General features: G+C 52.0%; 7 protein-coding genes across 7 annotated transcripts; 3 read left to right on the top strand and 4 right to left on the bottom strand.

Moving 5' to 3' along the window:
• Positions 1-95: 95 nt before the first annotated feature.
• Positions 96-3,059, bottom strand: N7443_006818 (U4/U6-U5 snRNP complex subunit PRP6; the record flags this gene model as incomplete). The annotated part of the gene is made up of 1 exon (XM_056886874.1): positions 96-3,059. One exon carries the CDS (start codon positions 3,057-3,059, stop codon positions 96-98), a length of 2,964 nt encoding a protein of 987 aa, XP_056740523.1.
• Positions 3,060-3,240: 181 nt separating this feature from the next.
• On the top strand, positions 3,241-4,537 carry N7443_006817 (dimethyladenosine transferase; the record flags this gene model as incomplete). The annotated part of the gene is made up of 4 exons (XM_056886873.1): positions 3,241-3,377; positions 3,435-3,690; positions 3,744-3,808; positions 3,865-4,537. The coding sequence occupies 4 exons, from the start codon at positions 3,241-3,243 to the stop codon at positions 4,535-4,537; spliced, it is 1,131 nt and encodes a 376-aa protein (XP_056740522.1).
• An 81-nt stretch (positions 4,538-4,618) lies between these two features.
• On the bottom strand, positions 4,619-6,856 carry N7443_006816 (GTPase-activating protein GYP1; the record flags this gene model as incomplete). The annotated part of the gene is made up of 7 exons (XM_056886872.1): positions 4,619-4,780; positions 4,836-4,928; positions 5,002-6,403; positions 6,458-6,625; positions 6,683-6,692; positions 6,754-6,769; positions 6,833-6,856. The coding sequence occupies 7 exons, from the start codon at positions 6,854-6,856 to the stop codon at positions 4,619-4,621; spliced, it is 1,875 nt and encodes a 624-aa protein (XP_056740521.1).
• Positions 6,857-7,249: 393 nt separating this feature from the next.
• Positions 7,250-10,192, top strand: N7443_006815 (uncharacterized protein; the record flags this gene model as incomplete). Its single annotated transcript, XM_056886871.1, has 6 exons — positions 7,250-7,293; positions 7,362-7,643; positions 8,676-8,716; positions 8,770-8,933; positions 8,992-10,000; positions 10,053-10,192. 6 exons carry the CDS (start codon positions 7,250-7,252, stop codon positions 10,190-10,192), a joined length of 1,680 nt encoding a protein of 559 aa, XP_056740520.1.
• A 721-nt stretch (positions 10,193-10,913) lies between these two features.
• N7443_006814 (transient receptor potential ion channel family protein) lies at positions 10,914-13,058 on the bottom strand (the record flags this gene model as incomplete). Its single annotated transcript, XM_056886870.1, has 3 exons — positions 10,914-11,942; positions 11,975-12,699; positions 12,761-13,058. 3 exons carry the CDS (start codon positions 13,056-13,058, stop codon positions 10,914-10,916), a joined length of 2,052 nt encoding a protein of 683 aa, XP_056740519.1.
• A 1,404-nt stretch (positions 13,059-14,462) lies between these two features.
• On the bottom strand, positions 14,463-15,563 carry N7443_006813 (telomere length and silencing 1 family protein; the record flags this gene model as incomplete). The annotated part of the gene is made up of 3 exons (XM_056886869.1): positions 14,463-14,701; positions 14,754-15,130; positions 15,187-15,563. 3 exons carry the CDS (start codon positions 15,561-15,563, stop codon positions 14,463-14,465), a joined length of 993 nt encoding a protein of 330 aa, XP_056740518.1.
• A 213-nt stretch (positions 15,564-15,776) lies between these two features.
• Positions 15,777-17,374, top strand: N7443_006812 (actin family protein; the record flags this gene model as incomplete). Its single annotated transcript, XM_056886868.1, has 3 exons — positions 15,777-15,819; positions 15,939-16,434; positions 16,498-17,374. 3 exons carry the CDS (start codon positions 15,777-15,779, stop codon positions 17,372-17,374), a joined length of 1,416 nt encoding a protein of 471 aa, XP_056740517.1.
• Positions 17,375-17,898: the final 524 nt, after the last annotated feature.

Here is a 17,898-nt window from a genome sequence, read left to right as displayed (position 1 = left end):
CAAACTAATGACACACTATAAACCAGCTCTGATGAATAGAAATTGGATTTATCATATCCAGAAAACGCCTCTTAATGGTAGTACATCGTGATATCTTAGTTAATAGCATTTGCAACGATCTTCAAGATCTCCTCCGTCGACTTATGCGCGTTGACCGGGTCCTTAGCCACAGACTGCCAGACCTCGCCGTGCTTAGGCTCCATTGAAATGCACTTGGTAATAACGTCGGATCGTTTGTCCTTAAGATAGATGTTAGCAAAGCCCTCATAATTGCAATTGAGCAAGAAACGAACCTCTGTTCCGTGCTGCAAAAGGAACTTGTAGTACCAAGCCCAGCCATCACCGTAATCGCTGTCCGAGACGATCGCCTTTTCAAACCAGGTCATCGCCTTCTCTAGTCGACGTTCGCCCCAGAAGATTCGTGCCACTGTGATGAACAGAATTGGGTCGTTGTCCACCTTCTTAATCGCCTCCAAGCTGCGAGCCTTGCGCTGTGCCCGCGGTTCAAGGTGCCAGATACTCTCACTCCAGAGCAATCCGGATGCCGGAGTCTCCTGCAACGCCCGCGCCATTAATACCTTGGCCTGAGCAATGTTGTTCGCACGACGTTCCACGCGCACACTCTCTGTCCAGAGTTCAGCACTCTTGGGGACCGCAAGACGAGCTCGGTCAAGAACGGAGCGTGCACGAACGACGGCACCCGCCTTCTCTTCCAATCGAGATGCCAACAGCCAAAGCGGCACGGATTTGGGGCAGGCTCTGGTGCCGGTTCCGTACGCCTCGCGGGCCTGTGGAAACTTGTTTTGAGCCTCGTATATTTGGCCCTTCATCATCCAGAGTTTGTCTGCCTTGGGGTACAGCTGCAGACCCTGGTTGACGAGATCTAATGCGTCGTCGATATTGCCCAACTGCCGCTCAAAAGCAACACTCTTGACCCACACGCGATCCGTACCAGCTTCACGGCGAGCAGTAGCCAGAAGTTCCCGTGCCTGGTCGGTCTGTTGGGCATCCGCCTCGAGCTTGACAGCAGCAAGCCAGATATCTTCGTTGTTAGGGTTTTGGTTGAAGGCACGGCCGAGAACTCGTCGGGCATCGTCGATTTCACCGGACTGCCATTTCTCTTTCGCGAGCTGCAACCAAAGCTCCTCGCTCTGAGGGCATGCTTCAACGGCTTTCTCGAGAACTTGCCATAGAGCTTCCTTGTCGCCATGGTTGCGCTCCAGGTCAGCCGCAGCAAGCCAGATGGATCGGCGATTGACAAAGACTCGTAAGGCATATGCGTAGATGGCACGAGCAGTCTCGTACTTGCCCCGGGCAATGCTCGACTTTGCATCTTCCATCCATATGTCTTTCCGATCATCGTCTTCATCCAGACCCCATCCCAGCGTCTCGCGAATGATACCGCCACAGGTGAGGATGGCGCCTTCTTCTTCGCATCGCTGAGCCTCTTCAATCCATTCCTCTCGCTTCAACATAGCGTTCTCTCTGGCGAGGGACTGGACGGCACGCTTCATAACATTGACCTTTTCAAATGTACCCATCTGTTCTTGAAGACGAGCGGCAGCAATCCAGATTTCGTGGCTTGTGGGAACGGCCTTGCGTGCAGCGTTCAAGACCTTCTGAGCATTTTCAGGTGTCTCAAGTCGAGCGAGAGCCAACCACAACTCCACTGACAAAGGAATCATCTCTACGGCCTTTGCCAGCAGAAGGCGTGCATCGGCGGGGTCTTCTTCCAGATTGACAGCTTCTTTCCAGATTTGAACTGATTGAGGAATATGCAAAATAGCTTGCCTAAGCACGTTCTTCTTGGCCCGTGAATCTGTCTCCAGTTTCATGGCCTCGATCCAGAGTCCCGTAGAGCGGTCGTTGTTCTTGATTGCATTCGCCGCAATAACCTTGGCGTTGTGACCTTCGTTCAGACGGATATTCTCCATCCATGCATCTTCGCTTTTTGGGCAAAGCTCACATCCTTTAGCGATGATGTTTCTGGCTGCAACAATTCGACCTGCAAGCTCCTCAAGACGCGCGAGGGCAATCCATCCGGGGGCGTGTTTGGGGTTGGTTTTAGTAACGGATTCCAACAAGACTCGAACTCGCTTAATATCGCCCACCTCGACTTCACCGGCTTTCGCTTCCGATTTGGTCAGGCTGGTGAGATAACCCTTGGGGTCGATACTGGTGGCACTTCCCGAGGCCTCTGCAGCTGATCCGAGCGCAGCCTGGTCCAATCTGACTTTCAACACCTTGTCACGCGCAGCACCGATATCCGCAAAATTTGTCATAGTGCCATCTGCATCTCCATCGGCCGCACCGCCGTCGTCGGCAACGGTTGTGTCAAACTGGGCTGAGTCTCGGGCACCTGCAATAACGCTGTCCGGCACGGCGTAGAACCTCTGGCGACTATTCTGCTTCTCTCGTCGGTTCTTGCCTGTCAGGTCACCAACTTCGGGTAGGTTGGCCCAGTCGTCCTCAGACACTGCTGCGAGGGAGCGCTTCAAATCGGCAAATTGCTGTTGGATCTTTGGGTTTTTTCGTTCATAATCTTCGCGTTCTTGTTGCTCTCGAGCTTCCCTGTAGGTGGCGAACGATTCATGTCGGTATTCTATCCAAACAACCGGGGCTTGGCCCGATGAACAAGAAATCTCTTGAAAAAGGGCGGTATAAGGGAACGGTACTAACCTTCGAATTTTCCGGCGCCTATCCATCTTCTCATCGACCTCTTGGTAGATTCGATCCGCCTCATCGTCTTCCTGGTCGAACTGCCCGTAGGCAAACAAACCCGTCTCATTGTCAGGATCCTGGAAGCGCTCATCGTCCTCTTCTTCCTTTTCTTCCTTTCCTCCCTTCTCGCGCGACTTGTCGCCGTAAGCAGTGGGCGCGGCAGCTCCAAGCGCGGCAGCTCGTTTCGTCAACGCAGCCTGGATCTGTTCAGGTGTCGGGCCTTCGCGCGCAGGTCCTAGGTCAGAGCGCGTAGTGAAACCGGTCGCACCACGACCCAGGCCGGCGACATAATTCTCCGGCGCCTGCTGGCTAAGAAAATCCTTGCGTCCGGACGCCATGATGGGGCATGAAGCTGTAAGAGTTGGAGAGAGTTGATAGGCGGGCCTCGTAGAAAAGTAGATCCGAGTCCGACAATCTTATCGCGGGAAAAAAAGTTGCCCACAGCGACGCCGCGTTTACCTTTGCTTTGCTTTGCTTTCAAAGACATTAGTCGCAAAGCGTTGTTTGACAGATTTCAACATGCCAAAAGTCAAGCCCCAGAAGCGCAACAGCGCGCACTCAGATGCCATGGCAAAAACCAAGGCTGCCCACAGCATTTTCAAGATGAATACAGACATCGGCCAGCACGTCTTGAAAAACCCCGGTATCGCCGAGCAGTGAGTACTCTTTTCGTCGCGTATTTGAATATTGAAGCCCAACTGATCATTATGAAGGATTGTTCTCAAGGCCGATCTCAAGCAGAGTGATGTGGTCCTCGAAATTGGTCCAGGTACTGGAAACTTGACAGCAAAGATTCTGGAGAAGGCCAAGAAGACGATCGCGGTGGAATTGGATCCTCGAATGGCCGCCGAAGTCACCAAGCGTTTCCAAGGCACTCCTGCCCAGAAACGCCTGGAAGTTATCCTCGGGGATGTCATGAAGACGGAGCTTCCATACTTCGATGTTTGCATTAGCAACACTCCTTACCAAGTTTGTGCTAACAGTCTCTCATCTACGATGTACACCTTCTTAACTCTTTATAGATCTCCTCCCCTCTCACATTCAAGCTCCTGGCTACTCTGCCGGCACCTAGGACTTGTATTCTCATGTATGTTTCTCAAATGGTGATTAGTTTGTTAGATACTAACATATAATTACCAATAGGTTCCAGCGTGAATTCGCTTTGCGCTTATTCGCCAAACCCGGCGACAAGCTATACAGTCGTCTGTCCGTCAACGCCCAAATGTGGGCGAAGATCGATCACATCATGAAGGTCGGCAAAAACAACTTCAAGCCTCCGCCCCTGGTCGAGTCAAGCGTTATCCGTATGGTCCCTAAGGTCCCGAGGCCGCAAATCAACTACGAAGAATGGGATGGTCTTTTGCGCATTGCCTTCGTGCGTAAGAACAAAACCCTGCGCGCCAGTTTCATCGGAACTCCCACCATCATGAACATTCTCGAATCGAACTACCGCACTTGGTGCGCCCAAAACGACATTCCCGTTGAGGACGGCCCGGTGGGAGATGCTGATGGTGATGCTATGGATATGGGTCAGGAAGAAGCGACCGAGGAGGTCGCTGATGAAGTCATGGATATGGACGATGATGACGTCCCCGATTTCTTCAAGGAAGAGACCAATAGCCGCCTTCAGCAGGCGCTCTTGAGCAAGCCCTCGCGCAAGAGGCGCGGAAAGGTGGCAGAGTTGGTGCGCGAGAAGGTGCGCTCGGTTCTCGAGGATGAGACTGGCCTTGCCGACAGACGTGCGAGAATGTGCGACGAGAACGATTTCTTGAAGTTGCTCTGGGCTTTCAACCAAAAAGGAATCCATTTCAGCTGATCGAGACCACGGCTATTCCCGGGGCGCCAAAAATAAAATAAGGATTGGAGTCCGGATTGGAATGATGAATTATGATTACTATCAATAAAAGATACCATTTTCAGGCGGTTCACCAGCAGCTCGGAGGTGCGCGGCGGAGTCCTGGAATAGGCTCTGCCAGATAAACGCTTCGCTCAGCAAGAGCTCGATATCTTTCTCAGTCCAGTCCTTCGTAGGCAATGCTTGGAGGAACATCATGATTTCCTGTGTACAAATTAGTCTTGATTGTGCATCATTATATAGTGCTGAAGACACATACTTGGAAATCCATCTTCAGGAGCTGATCCGTCCATTTGACCAAAAATGCAGCACAGACATAAAGATGAAAGCGTGAGAAGCCCTGCTCCTCGGCCTGGAATGACTGTTAGCGTCCAAAAAAGAAAAAAGAGAAAAGAAAAAAGGAAAGTTTCCAGCTAGGGACATACCATGTAAGTATCCCACATGCGTATCGTGTTCTGAATTCTCATTTCCCGCATGAGCAAACAATTCATCCATCGGAAACTGAATTGCATGAACTCCACGCCCTCTTGCTCGAGGTGTTTAGCAAGAGCAGAATCAATGCGCACAGTCAAATCTCGCAATGCTCGAACCTGCCGGTGAATGCCTGGCTGGGCATAGATGTAGTTGTCTTGAATGCCATCAAGAAGCTTTGTTATACACCAGAAAGTATCGGCTTCCACTGCATCCAGTACGCTCCGGGGAAGCTGGCCTGGGTCCATGCCTTCTTCAACATTCAGATTGGTGATGTAGACGCCCAGGAACACTTGGAAGAATGGTGTCACCAAATCGTTGATACCTTGCACATAACCACTGGCGGGGTGTCGAATAGCCCACACATACAAAATGCGTTCAAGAGAACGCTGTGTAGCTTCATAGCCGTAGAGTGGAAGATGAGGACTTGTCCGTGGGACATCTATGCTGATTTGATGCCATACTGCTTCGTCCAGTCCTCGTCCTCGGCCTGTACCCGAAGAAGGAGGGTTTGTCGCTGCTGCTCCGCTGCCTCGTTCAAAGGCCTGTCGTACTCCGTCAAGATACTCCTTTCGTTTTCTCTCAAGTGTTGATATACGTCGTTCGCTATTTGTGGGAAGATAGCCAAGTAGAAGCTGCCAGGTCATCGGTCGAACCTCTTCGGGAACACCAGACCATGCAAGGTCTCGCAGTTCAGTAATAGATACCGTGCTTGCCTGCAAAATGCGCTTGAACTTGTTGATTCGTGAGATGCGGCTAGAATGCATATCTCTCTCCTTAGGTGTAGCATTAGTCGGCGGCGCAGTGTGATTGATTAGATTCAAAGCATTTGCAGGATCTGGGGGCACTGTTAGCATGTCCGTGACCGAGGTATTGGAAAGCATAGGATATCTACCTTGCAGAATATCTTTGTACTGTGGCCGAAGAATCTTTCCTTCCCCCTTCCGTGCTGTAGGGTACATTGGAGCGCCGCGTTCCTCGGCAATGTCTGAGCTATTTGCTCGTTGTCTGTTGTTAGCCGCGAGGCTAAATCCCAGGGAGGAAGGGTTTCCTCCCATCGAGCCGCTAGGATTAATGCTCCTGGCTTTCAAAGGGCCTGATTTCTTCCTCCTCATACTGGCAAGACTTGGTAGTCCAAATTCATCTTCGTCGTCGTCGTAAACAATCTCATCGTCATCGTCTTCGTCATCGTCTTCGTCTGCGTCGGTTGGATCACGACTCCACTCATTCACGCCTTGATTCATGATACTTGAGTATGGCTTTTCACGAGGGGGCGAAGCGACCACATTTCCAGACCGATGTGCTAGTTGCGACGCGGGGTATGGGGCATTGCTAGAGGAAGACCGGGGTGGCGTTCTAGGGCGTGGGCCAGATGACGCACTTCTATCGACAGAACACCTATTAGTATACCTCGACCAGAAGACAATTGGTCCCAAATCGGTATTTGATGGTATAGCGTACTGTAGAATGTTGGCGTGGGAGTATGAAGCGCCAACCACAGTGTTCTGGCCGTGGTCCTTCGACTGAGACTGATTCAGGGATACGTTTCGGGCGGCCCAAAATGGAGATTCTGCGCGTCTTTGATGTTTGTCAGTTCTAATTCATGGGGCATAGGTCGGCAGGTCTTGCACTTACTCGGAATTGTCTTAGCAACACACCTGGATTAGCTATGAACTGCGAGGAAGCTGCGAAGGGGTAATACTAACCGACCTGGACCATTTCCTGGGTCGATAGTTAGCTTAGATATCACCATAGTATGCTCTGCATGGTCTGAAAGAAGCTTACCTGCTGCCCCTTTTTGTTCGCCATGATGGACTGACCTTCACGGGTGTCGAGTGCGGGGCGGCCTTGCAATGATGCGGTGTTCGCTCCTCCGGGGCCCTGTAGCAATGGAGAAACTCAGAACTCAGTCATGCATGTCGCCGCAGTAATCCAAAGCGAATCGCAGTTCTGAGAAACCGTGCCGATGGTGGGGATGTTGACTATACTTCAAGGGTCGGTTTGTTGCAGAAGCTCGGTGATCTGACCCGTGCGTATGTAAGCTACAGGCCTTCCTCCGCTTTCCTCCCTTCGTTTCTTCCCTTCCCCACGAATCTTCCGACCCTTGAGCTTCTGTATCTCTCAGTTCTCGGTTCTCACGGGTCTATCATTTCTTTAAATTCCACATTGCCCACTTGCCCTTGTTACGGATCACTCAGCATCATGGCTGAGCCGGGGGAACTTGAAGAAGATCTCTTCGCTGATCTGTACGTCCCTTGCTCAATTCTAAATTCTGCTCTGAGGGCTGTCTGGACTGACAATTCCGATCGCATAGTTATGACGCCGACGAAACTACCAATCGCGCAACTTCTGCGGTGGAGACCGCAAAGCCTGCCGAATTCGCTGCTTCAGCAATCCCTGCACAGCCTACCGCGGATGCGCCCATCCAGAGCTACGAGGACTCGCATGACGATTCATACTCTGCGCAAGCTCCTCCTCAGATGAGCTATGGCATGAGCTATCAGAACGGTCATGGTCAAGATGGTGCTGCCTCCTCCACCCCCGCAGCGGCTCTCGCAGACAACGATAATCATGGAACGGGAATCAAAGAAGACGGGTAAGTGATATATACCCCTGTGTTTTATGTTGTTGTTTTTTTTTTTTCAAATTTGCCGATTTTCGGTGTCTACCTGGTCAGGCTTTGCTGGCTTGGGGTGTCAGCTGCTATTCACGGCGTGAATGTTTGGAACAGGATTCCGATAATCTCTGTGATTTTATATCTACGCGATATTACAACAGACTTATGGGCACTTGATCAAATACACAATGTCAATTATGGGGAGGCGAATGAGCAAACAGGTGCTCGGTGTGATACACTCAATGGATCCTTACGACCTTGTCAGCAATTTGCCCAACTTCTCTCAGTGCTACAGATCTGTCCACGAGCTAGTGACAACTGGCTCCCGCCGCAAAGAAGAGCAGAAACAGAAGACCCGGCAGATGTCTTGGGGGAACCCTTGGCTAAGGGCAGTTGGTCGAGTCGGCCACAAACGAGTGTGACAGGATATCAGAACCTGTTGCAAGCCACGATATATAGTACAGCGGATACTATATAGCTTCCTGTCGATATACGTTGATAGAGCAGAGCAAGAAGTAGCAACGCTGTCTGGAAGGTTATCAAGCCAGCTATCTAGCTTGGAACTCTGTTAGACAGGGGTTCTCCCCGCTTCGGGACAGAGACAGTCAGACAGTGACAATTCACTTATTTCGCCTGAACTTCTTGCTGCATCCTCTATCTCGCCTACACCATCCGAATATGAAGCCCGCAACGTGAAACATGGTCAATCTTCAGACCAAGGCTCATGTAAACCAAGTGGGCTTGCGTTGGAAGCGGAAGAGGCGAAATTATGTTGTCACAGTACACCATCGCCATACAATATTCGGCCCTTGCAGAGCATGGGCTCCAGAAAGTCCAGCATTTAGCTGTATTCGTGAATAGCAGCTTAGCGCCACCAGCTTCATAGCCAGAGCACTGTCATCTTGCCCTCACAATCATGTTTTAACCTTGTTCTTGTCTTGTTTCTATGCGGTCCTTGCCATCTTTTTGGGGGTTATATGGACTCCGATTGAGGCTAATCTCCTTGGTTAGGAAAATGTTTATCGGTGGCTTGAACTGGGAGACAACAGATCGTATGTACTCGGTTTATGGGCGACGGTTGATATCAGGTCTAACAAATACATAGAATCTCTTCGGGACTATTTCTCTCAATTTGGCGATGTTCAAGAGTGCACTGTCATGCGTGACAGCGCTACTGGTCGTTCGCGTGGTTTTGGTTTCCTGACTTTCCGGGACCCTAAGACTGTGAACACGGTTATGGTGAAGGAGCACTACCTGGATGGCAAGATTGTAAGTTGCTTGGAAGTGAGGTAGAGAAGATGAACGATCGGCTAATTCAAATACCAAGATCGATCCTAAACGTGCCATTCCTCGCGATGAACAGGAAAAGACTAGCAAGATATTTGTCGGCGGTGTCAGCCAGGAGGCAACTGAACAGGACTTCAAACAGTTCTTCATGCAATTCGGCCGTGTTATCGATGCGACTCTCATGATTGACAAGGATACTGGACGACCCCGTGGATTCGGCTTCGTGACTTTCGACAGCGAGGCCGCCGTCGAGAATGCTCTGTCTCGGCCACTTGAGATCTTGGGCAAGCCCATCGAGGTAAAGAAGGCTCAGCCCCGTGGCAACCTACGAGACGAGGATAGAGGAGGCCGTCGCGGCGGTGGCCGGGAAAACTTCCGTGACATGAACCATGGAGACAACGCCCAGCAGCAGGGAGGACAGCAAGGCATGGCTGGTGGCATGACTCCCCAGATGATGGCCCAGTACTGGCAGCGCATGCAGCAATACTTCGCCATGATGCAGCAGCAGATGGCCGTCGCCGCAGCCTCTGGTCAAGGTGGCATGAACCCCGCGATGATGCAGGGCGGTATGAACCCTGCTATGATGCAGCAAATGCAACAGATGCAGCAAATGCAAATGAAGCAGCAGCAGATGGGTGCGGGCAACCAGCAGGACGGCATGAGCCCCAACCCCCAGAGTCCTGGCTCCCAGCAGAACATGCAGAACATTATGAACCCGGCTATGATGCAGCAGATGCAAAACCCGGCCCAGGGTGGTAACAGCGGTGATGCCAGTCCTAATCCTGGTTCTAACTACAATCGCCAGTCTGCCAGTGCTGCTGGAGCCAACGCTCCCGGCGGTCCTGGCTATAATGCCCAGGAACAGATCGCCTTCGAGCAGCAGAAGTATGAGCAGCAGCAGGTTCGCCGCGTCGCGATGGACAACCGTGGCTTCTCGCCCTACCAGCAGGGTGGCCCTACATCATGGGAGGGCATGTACGACGAAGTGCCTCAGCCTAATATTCCTACTGGACCTCAAGGTATGACTCGCGGCGGTAGCATGGGACATGGTATGTGATCCGATATGCCGTGATCACAGACTTAAGCTAACTTTCTCTACAGAATCGGGATCAACTCCCCAGCCGAGCGCTGCTCCAGCCAACGCGCCCACAGGACCCCGTAATGCCGGCAAGCCTGGAGCTAACTATCGTGGCGGTCGTGGCGGAGGACAACATCGTGGCTTCCACCCCTACTCTCGTTAGATGGTGAAGCAGGGATGTTTTCTCCTTCTCCTTTCCTTCTACCTGTGAATGGTCCTTTTTTTCTCAAAATTTTCAACTTCCGTTGATGGTTCTTGCGTCTGTTTGGTTTTTTTTTCATCATGGACAGGCGATTCTTGTGGGTTGCGGCTTTTAGGGGTTCTAGGGAACTGATCGACCGTGGGCAGACAAAAACATGGTGGTTAACTCAATTTTGTTCCCCTTCAGAGTCCTTCAATGACAAAATCATTTAAAAGCATTTTTGTACGGTAATTTTAAGAAATATAGCTTTGCCAGCAAGTTATATTCACTATGACTAATGGATACCCGGAACTGCAGGATAATGTTAATAGGAAAGATGTGACTACTTGATGGTATACCAGGGAACTAGAAACCAGAACAATTTGCTTTGTAGCCAAGATCTATCACCGGTACAAAAAATCACAAATTTTTCACAAAATCTCAAACCAGGCAGAATTCGCTGATAATAAAAGAAGGTCGGTATGTAGGAAACAAAAGTAAGGAAAAGGCTGAGTGTATCGAGAGAGAGAAAGGGTGTTATGGCACAAAATCCAAAAGGCATTCAAGGAATCCGTCCGCCATTCAAATACGCTAAACAAAATTTAGACAGAAGAATGTAGCCGGCAATAGCGCCGGTGCCCCGTGAGAAACACGAGGAAAAGAAGGTAAATATGAAGGGCAACGTCGTGATATCGATGGGCCTCTAATACGCCATGCCGTAGCCAGGCTTGGTTGGTTGACGGCCCTCGAGTGGCGGGCTGTGGCGACCATCGTGTCCAGAATTTTGGCTCAAGCTGCGTGCTACGCCGTAGTCCGCATACACCAGACGGTCCTTGCTGCCGGTTGAGTCGGATCGGTGAGGCATATCCCGATACGGTTCGTATGGACCGGTGAAGTTGAACTTGCTCATCTCGGTGAAGTCCCTCTTCTGTGGGTGCTCGATCAAGAGAGACTCGCGAGCATCCAAGGGGGTGAGATCATCAAGGTCCCGATTATTTTTCTCGGCTTCCCTCTTGCGCTTGGCGTGAGGGTTCTCACGGACGCACGTGATGATGGCGTTGACGGCAATGAGGATTGCGAGCACGCCGGTCAAAGTGGACTGGACCACGATGAGGACGATGCCAGTCACGGTTTTGGTGGTTTGTGAGAGTCCAAGCTCCTCCACAAAGACCAGAATGCAGGCGACGGAAAGGACTCGCACGATCTGGATGGTGATGTTGATTCCCATGGACGATTTCCGGGCGTAAGGGCGGTTCCACGCAAGAAGACAGAGCAGAAGAACCTCGACAACTAGCTGACCGATGGTCTGCACCATGCCGTGGCCCTCAGCACCGGCAATGATACAACCCTTGGCCAAAGCATATACGATAATGGGCACGAACAGCCACCAGAAGTCTTTCTTGTAGTTGTCGTAGAACAGACTATACTTGCGCCAGGTGTCCTTGTTGTCATAGAGAGAAGTAGTATCACCCTCGGCCCTCTTATACTTGCGGGCCATGTAGAAGATGCGCCATCCAAAGAAGGCTAGAACGCCTGTGAAGACAACCAGAGTCACCGCTGCCAACAGCTTTGCTGCCCATGAATCACCATTCTTGAGCTGGTAGATACAATACAGCACCCAAATACTGTATAGAACGAGAATCATGTTGGTAATGGTCCGAGCCATGATGCCCCAGTAGTCCTTGCGGAAGTTGGTCAACTTCTTGGGAAAGTTGCCGTACAGAGCCCAAATCTCGAGAATGATTTTCAAAGAAGAATGCCGACGACAACGACGGCGATAACAATGGCGAAGACCAACAGAACGGTCATGAAGACATTGGCCGAAGGAATCATAGCCTCCTCTGCGAACGACTTTATTGTCGACACGGTACTACTGGAGTCAGTGCTGTTGGAGTCAGAGCGGGGCAGAAGGTTGACAGAACGGCGCATCAAGTCCACACTCCGCTTGGTCGAGCTGCTGTTTGATGATGAGCTACTCAAGCTGGTCAGGTAGACATAGCTATCATTGGTCAGGTTGCCGCCGGTAGCCTTCCGGAAAGAATCGATCGATTCTTGCATGTTTTTCCAGGAAATCAAACCGGTACTCCAGCCGAAGTTCTTGGTGAAACTAGTATAGACGGTAGGATAGCTGACACTCAGCATGCCATTGGTGGCCATGCTATGGAACCAGCCCATCACATCACCAAAGCCCGGGCTGGAGGGGCTGGCACCGGGATGACCAGCCGCACTGAGGGCAGAGATGCCACTCAGAGCAAGAGCGCCGGCCGCGATGCCAGCCGAGGCCCAGCTGACAGCTTTGAGGCTGGTGGTCCTTCCATTAGACAGCTCGGACTCAACACAAGCCACATCCTCGTCGGTGTCGGTGGACTTTAAAGTCAGCTGGGCCTGTCCATCCAGATCGGGGATGGCGAAGGCGATAGAAGGGATCTCCGAGGCGTAACTATCGGGAACCGTCATACTTCCTTTGGCGGAAAAGGATCCCGAGGGGACTGATGCGGGTCGGGTCAGCGGGTTGGCAGGGCAGCACGAAGCGTCGAGGGGCACACTCACCTGGGCACAACTTGGCCACATGGACGTCGCTACCACATGGGTTGAAAGTCTTTGTGTAGATTGTATTGCCATAGGCGGTCACCTTCAGATTGGCGGTGACATTCTGTTCCTTCGAATTGGTACCAGCCAAATCGAAGACCACTTCTTTAGTCGAACGAGTGTAGGTGACATCGAGATTGGTGACGGTGATGTCGGAATCGGTCATGCACAGACCGAAGCCGTCGGTGCTCAGGGTGTCGGCCGCCAGCACCTGGGGCACGAACGCCAGGCCCAGGAGGGCCCAGATGGACTTTCGCATGTTCAGCCGGTCACTAATCGAGACGGATTGGGCACAGGAACATCAACGGCGGATCAAGAAAAAATAAAAAGGGCGAGTAGAGCCGAAGGAGGAGGGGGTGGAATTAAACGCGTGAGCCAACAGGATCAACCTGAGGGAGAAAAGGAGAAACCAGAGAGCAGATGTCTCGCGAGTGCTAACGAGAGTGGTATAGAGCAAAGAATGAGATAAACACGGTAATGAGTGAGAGATCGAACGGATCGAAGAGTCCCAAAGTCGCAGAGTCGAGTCCCAGTCGCAGTCGCAGTCGCAGTCGCCGTCACATCCCCTCAAGAAAGTCTCGACCGATGGATACGTTACCCCTGAGAGAGTATTGATTGGCCCCGGCGCGTTTCAGAAGTCTAGACTCGCCTCTTTTCCACTTTAGGTAAATCGAACATCGGATTGTTACTATTCTTATGTCTTAAATTTGAGCTGATCCTGCCTAGCCATGGGTGCGTTCTGCCATGTGTGTTCAGGGTTCCTCACGGTATAGACCCTTGAGTGGAACCAAGGCATCCGTCCCAAATAAGCCCAGATCAGCCCAGATAGGCCCAAATAAGCCCCAAGAAGCCCAAACAAGCCCCTGGGCGGCCCGGCCACCGTGATCCATGGTTGAAGTGGCTGCCGTGCTGGGTCAGCCATCTGCCCACTTGGGGCTAACACGACGCGGCCCCGTGCCTTGCAGTACAGTATGTTCCTGGACTTTCTCCCGAGACTCGCCTTCCACATTCCACATTCCACATTCCACCTGGCGTGGATTCTCGCCACATACCGTCGATCGGATCGTTCTAGATTCTAGTGGATTGACACAGATCTCACACTCTTCCCCTGGAATGATCAGAGCTTCTCTACTGCATCCTCCTACGGGAGTACCATCCTCGCGGGATACTTAGTTCCGACCGTGCCGCGCGCCATAAAACTGAGACAGGCCAAGCGCCAGTGACACCCGTTGGGTCATTTGATTATGACTTCTGTCTCATCATAGGCTGATCCGCTCCACAAAGGGGGGCCCTCCTGTCACGGGCGTTAAAATCAAATAACCCTTAGATGTGGCGGTGATATCACCCTTCTCCAAAAATACATCTGCAATAATGTGTGGATTGGATTGTAAGCGAACACAAGTCTGGGATACGAATGTTGCTTCTGTTCTGTGCAGAGGGCATGTTATGTTGTTAGCTATTATGCAATACTATTACCTCTTAACTATGGACAACCGACTACTGATCGTGCAATACATATTGCACCGGTGCCACCCACGAGAGACTAGTTCATCGGACATAGCCCTCCACTCCCACAGTTCGAACCCCGGAAATGTTCCATTAAGCTGATGTGTACAGTTTTCTCATAATCGTCATAACTACTCCGCAGACGCGACATCGCGGATTATTTCGGCCCGGGCTTGCTCTGCATCTCCCGCATCGCTGCTCTCGCACTGCGGCTGCCGCCCAGCTTGGGTCCTTTGGGTACCTCGGTATTCTCGGTCTTGGTAGTGCGTGTCTTGGGCATTCGGCGGCGGGCTTCGATCGCGTCCATGAAGTCTCGTCGGAACTGCTCCGCGATTCGGTCGTCGGCAGCCTGGCCATCATGCGGGACTTCGTCCTCTGGTTCGTCGTAGACATCCACTAAACATCCCGAGTTAGCGTCGCCGTGGTATGTCCTAGAGGCTATACATACGTTTGCTTTCACGCAATACTTCCTCCACCAGTCGGTCTCGTTCGATGTCGGCGCTGGTCCGTCTTTTGCCCTTTCGCCACGCTTTCTCACTGGGACCGGGACGTTCGCTCGGTGTAGCGGCTTCTCCGGGAGTTGGCGAGTCATCATCCCCAACCAATTGTCGAGTGGCGGCTTCAGTACGCGCAATATTCTGTAACTTGGTCTCCTGGCCGAGATCGATCTCGTGTAGTCGGCCGAGCGATGCAGGCTCGCGCTCGAGCTGCCCAGCTATAGTCTGGACACCGCTGGATTCTTGTGAGGGTCGATCAAGACTCTGCTTCTCTGGTTGTGGGCTGCGTCGGTAACGCTTAGCCATCTCGGAATCTATGTAGGCCATCCTTATCTTGTTAGTCTGCATCGCTCCGGCACCGCGCATCGAAGAGAGTTCCCGTACATGTGCCTGTCCACGTCCACCGTCTGGCCGCTATTCCCGGTGAATCGATCACTCATATCTTGAACCGTCTCTTTGTCCAGATCTCTCGCCGGGCCCAGCGCTGTCTGCCGAATGTCGTCCTGGCCCAATCGCGATGTGGCGGCAAACCCAATGCCCCCTTTCCGAGTAGTATGAGGTCGTCGAAGACGGACGACACCTGTAAGCTCTGTATCATTGCCGTTGTCTAGAGCAGGTTGGGCTCCATCATTTTCATTGCTATTGGCAACCCGGTCCCCGGCGGTAGTATCGGAGCTGTCATCTGGGCGTCGCCGTATAAACTTCCGCCGTTTCGCAGGGCGAAAAAGAGCTTCTGAAGCGATATCAGGGTCCGTGTCCATGGTGTGTCGGGTGAATTGAAGAGTTGGAGGAAGAAAGAAGAATTGGAGAATTGGAGGTGAAGTCATCTGCCAAGATCCAATCAGTCTCCGCCCAGAGCTGTTCCCGCACCGAAAAGACCGCCCTTCTCTCCTTCTCCATTTGTCCTCTCAAGGTCTTGACTGGATTTGTCGATTACCTCGTGCAATCACTTCTTGTCTTTCTGCGCCGTCGACATGAATTCATCTAATCCGCCCCAGGCTGGCGAGTACGGTGGAGGTACGTGCTGCGCGATGCGACGCCCTTGGCTCTCTCTCGATCCTCTCAATCCCTCCCAATCGCGGAAACGCGCTATGCCGGTATGAACGAACACTAATCTCTGTCATCTGCGCGCTTAGACGAAGTCTCTGCCATTGTTCTCGACCCCGGCTATTCTACCACTCGCGCTGGCTTCGCCGGTGAAGACGCCCCCAAATCCCTGATCCCAACGTACTACGGCAAATACAATGCCGACGGACAAGAAAAGCTCGTCTTTGGCGACGACGTTTTCGTGACCCCGCGCCCCGGTCTGTCTATTTACAACCCAATCGGCAAGGATGGCATTGTCGAGGATTGGGATATGGCCGAGAAGGTGTGGGAGTATTCTTTCACGTCACGACTGACTGGCGCGAAGGCCAGCAACCCCCTTCATAACGGCTTGAACGACATTTCTAATGATGAGCTTCCCACGGATATGGAGGTGGAGTCGGATGAGAAGCCTCTAGCCGACAGTCCGTTGTTGATGACCGAGCCTGGCTGGAACCCTGTCAAGGCTCGCGAGAAGACCATCGAGATCGCGATGGAGAAATGGGGCACTCCCGCCTTTTATCTGGCACGAAGTGGTGTACTTGCTGCGTAAGTCTCGCGACATATCTGGTGTTTACAGCTTGCATTTTGCCTAACACAGTCCCTCTTCAGATTTGCTTCCGGAAAAGCCTCCGCCCTTGTGATTGATATTGGCGCTTCGAACATCTCTATTACCCCAGTTCACGACGGCATGATCCTCAAGCGAGGTGTCCAGCACTCTCCGCTAGGAGGTGACTATATTTCATCCCAGATCCGCGCATTGTTCAAAAAGAACTCCCCGCAACCCATTACCATCACGCCGCATTATTTGATCTCCTCGAAGACTGCTGTTGAAGCTGGCCAACCACCCCAGGCTAAATACAAGACCTTCCCTGCCGAAAAAGCACCAGACGCTACTTACCGCGCTCTTCTTGAGGAGCGGACATTGTCGGAATTCAAGGAGTGCGTGGTTCAGGTTTGGCCTGGCCCGAACAAGCTTTCTGCCACCGGTCCTACTGGTGTCTCCAACGAGGAGATGGCTCGCAGCTCTCCCGGCCGTCCGTTCGAGTTCCCCGACGGGTATAACCAGCTCTTTGGCGCGGATCGTTTCCGGGTGGTGGAATCCTTGTTCGATGCGAAGGCTGCCATTCTTGACTCAGACTCGTCCTTCCCTACCCCAACGCAGGCTCAAACTCTTCCAGAGCTGATTAAGGCGTCCCTGAGTGGTGTCGACGTTGACATCCGTCCTCATCTTCTGGGCAATGTGGTTGTGACTGGTGCATCCAGCCTGCTTTACGGTTTCACTGATCGCTTGAACCACGAGTTGATGCAGCTCTTCCCCGGACCGCGGGTGCGCATCTCCGCTCCCGGCAACACTGGTGAGCGACGATTCGGTTCCTGGATTGGAGGAAGCATCCTGGCCAGTCTTGGCACCTTCCACCAGATGTGGATCTCCAAGAAGGAATACGATGAACACGGTGCAAACATCGTCGAGAAGCGCTGCAAATGATCCCGGAGTAATTTCAAATTTGTTCGGCCATGGGCTCATGTGTTATGAAGTGGTCCCGGCTCTGTTGGTTTATGTTTGGGCGTTTACTGCTTGGGCGCTTTGCCGGGGCTTGCAATGTGTATTAGGCTCGGCCATAAAGGTCTGAAAAATGAATGCTAGATTTTCCCTGTTCGATTAATTTGTACAGCTGCTTGGTCTGAAGACAGGTCAACATGAATGCTGCCTTCGCCTAGGCGAGGTTGGACTCTTCTCCGAGTTCTTCAGAATAGCCAACATATTGTTGTCACTACCAGATGGGCACTCTGCCGTTACGCTACCTGCCAGCAAAAGAGAAGGACCTTTTTTTGGTTTTTTTTTTTTTAAGAAAAAAAAATAGATTAGACGTCAGTTGCATAATCGAATGCGCGCCCAAAAGGAATTGACATCTTGCAATACAGAGAAGGGGTATATAACGAGCCAACACAGGTTCCCGATTGGACACTAGACCCTACACCCCAGCCCTGCCCATCTATGGGTGTTTTCAG

The sequence above is a fragment of the Penicillium atrosanguineum genome (assembly GCF_028827265.1).
Source record: "Penicillium atrosanguineum strain IBT 20685 chromosome Unknown utg000005l_segment0_segment0, whole genome shotgun sequence".
Taxonomy (NCBI): Eukaryota; Fungi; Ascomycota; class Eurotiomycetes; order Eurotiales; family Aspergillaceae; genus Penicillium; species Penicillium atrosanguineum.
This window is presented reverse-complemented; position numbering and strand designations above follow the sequence as displayed.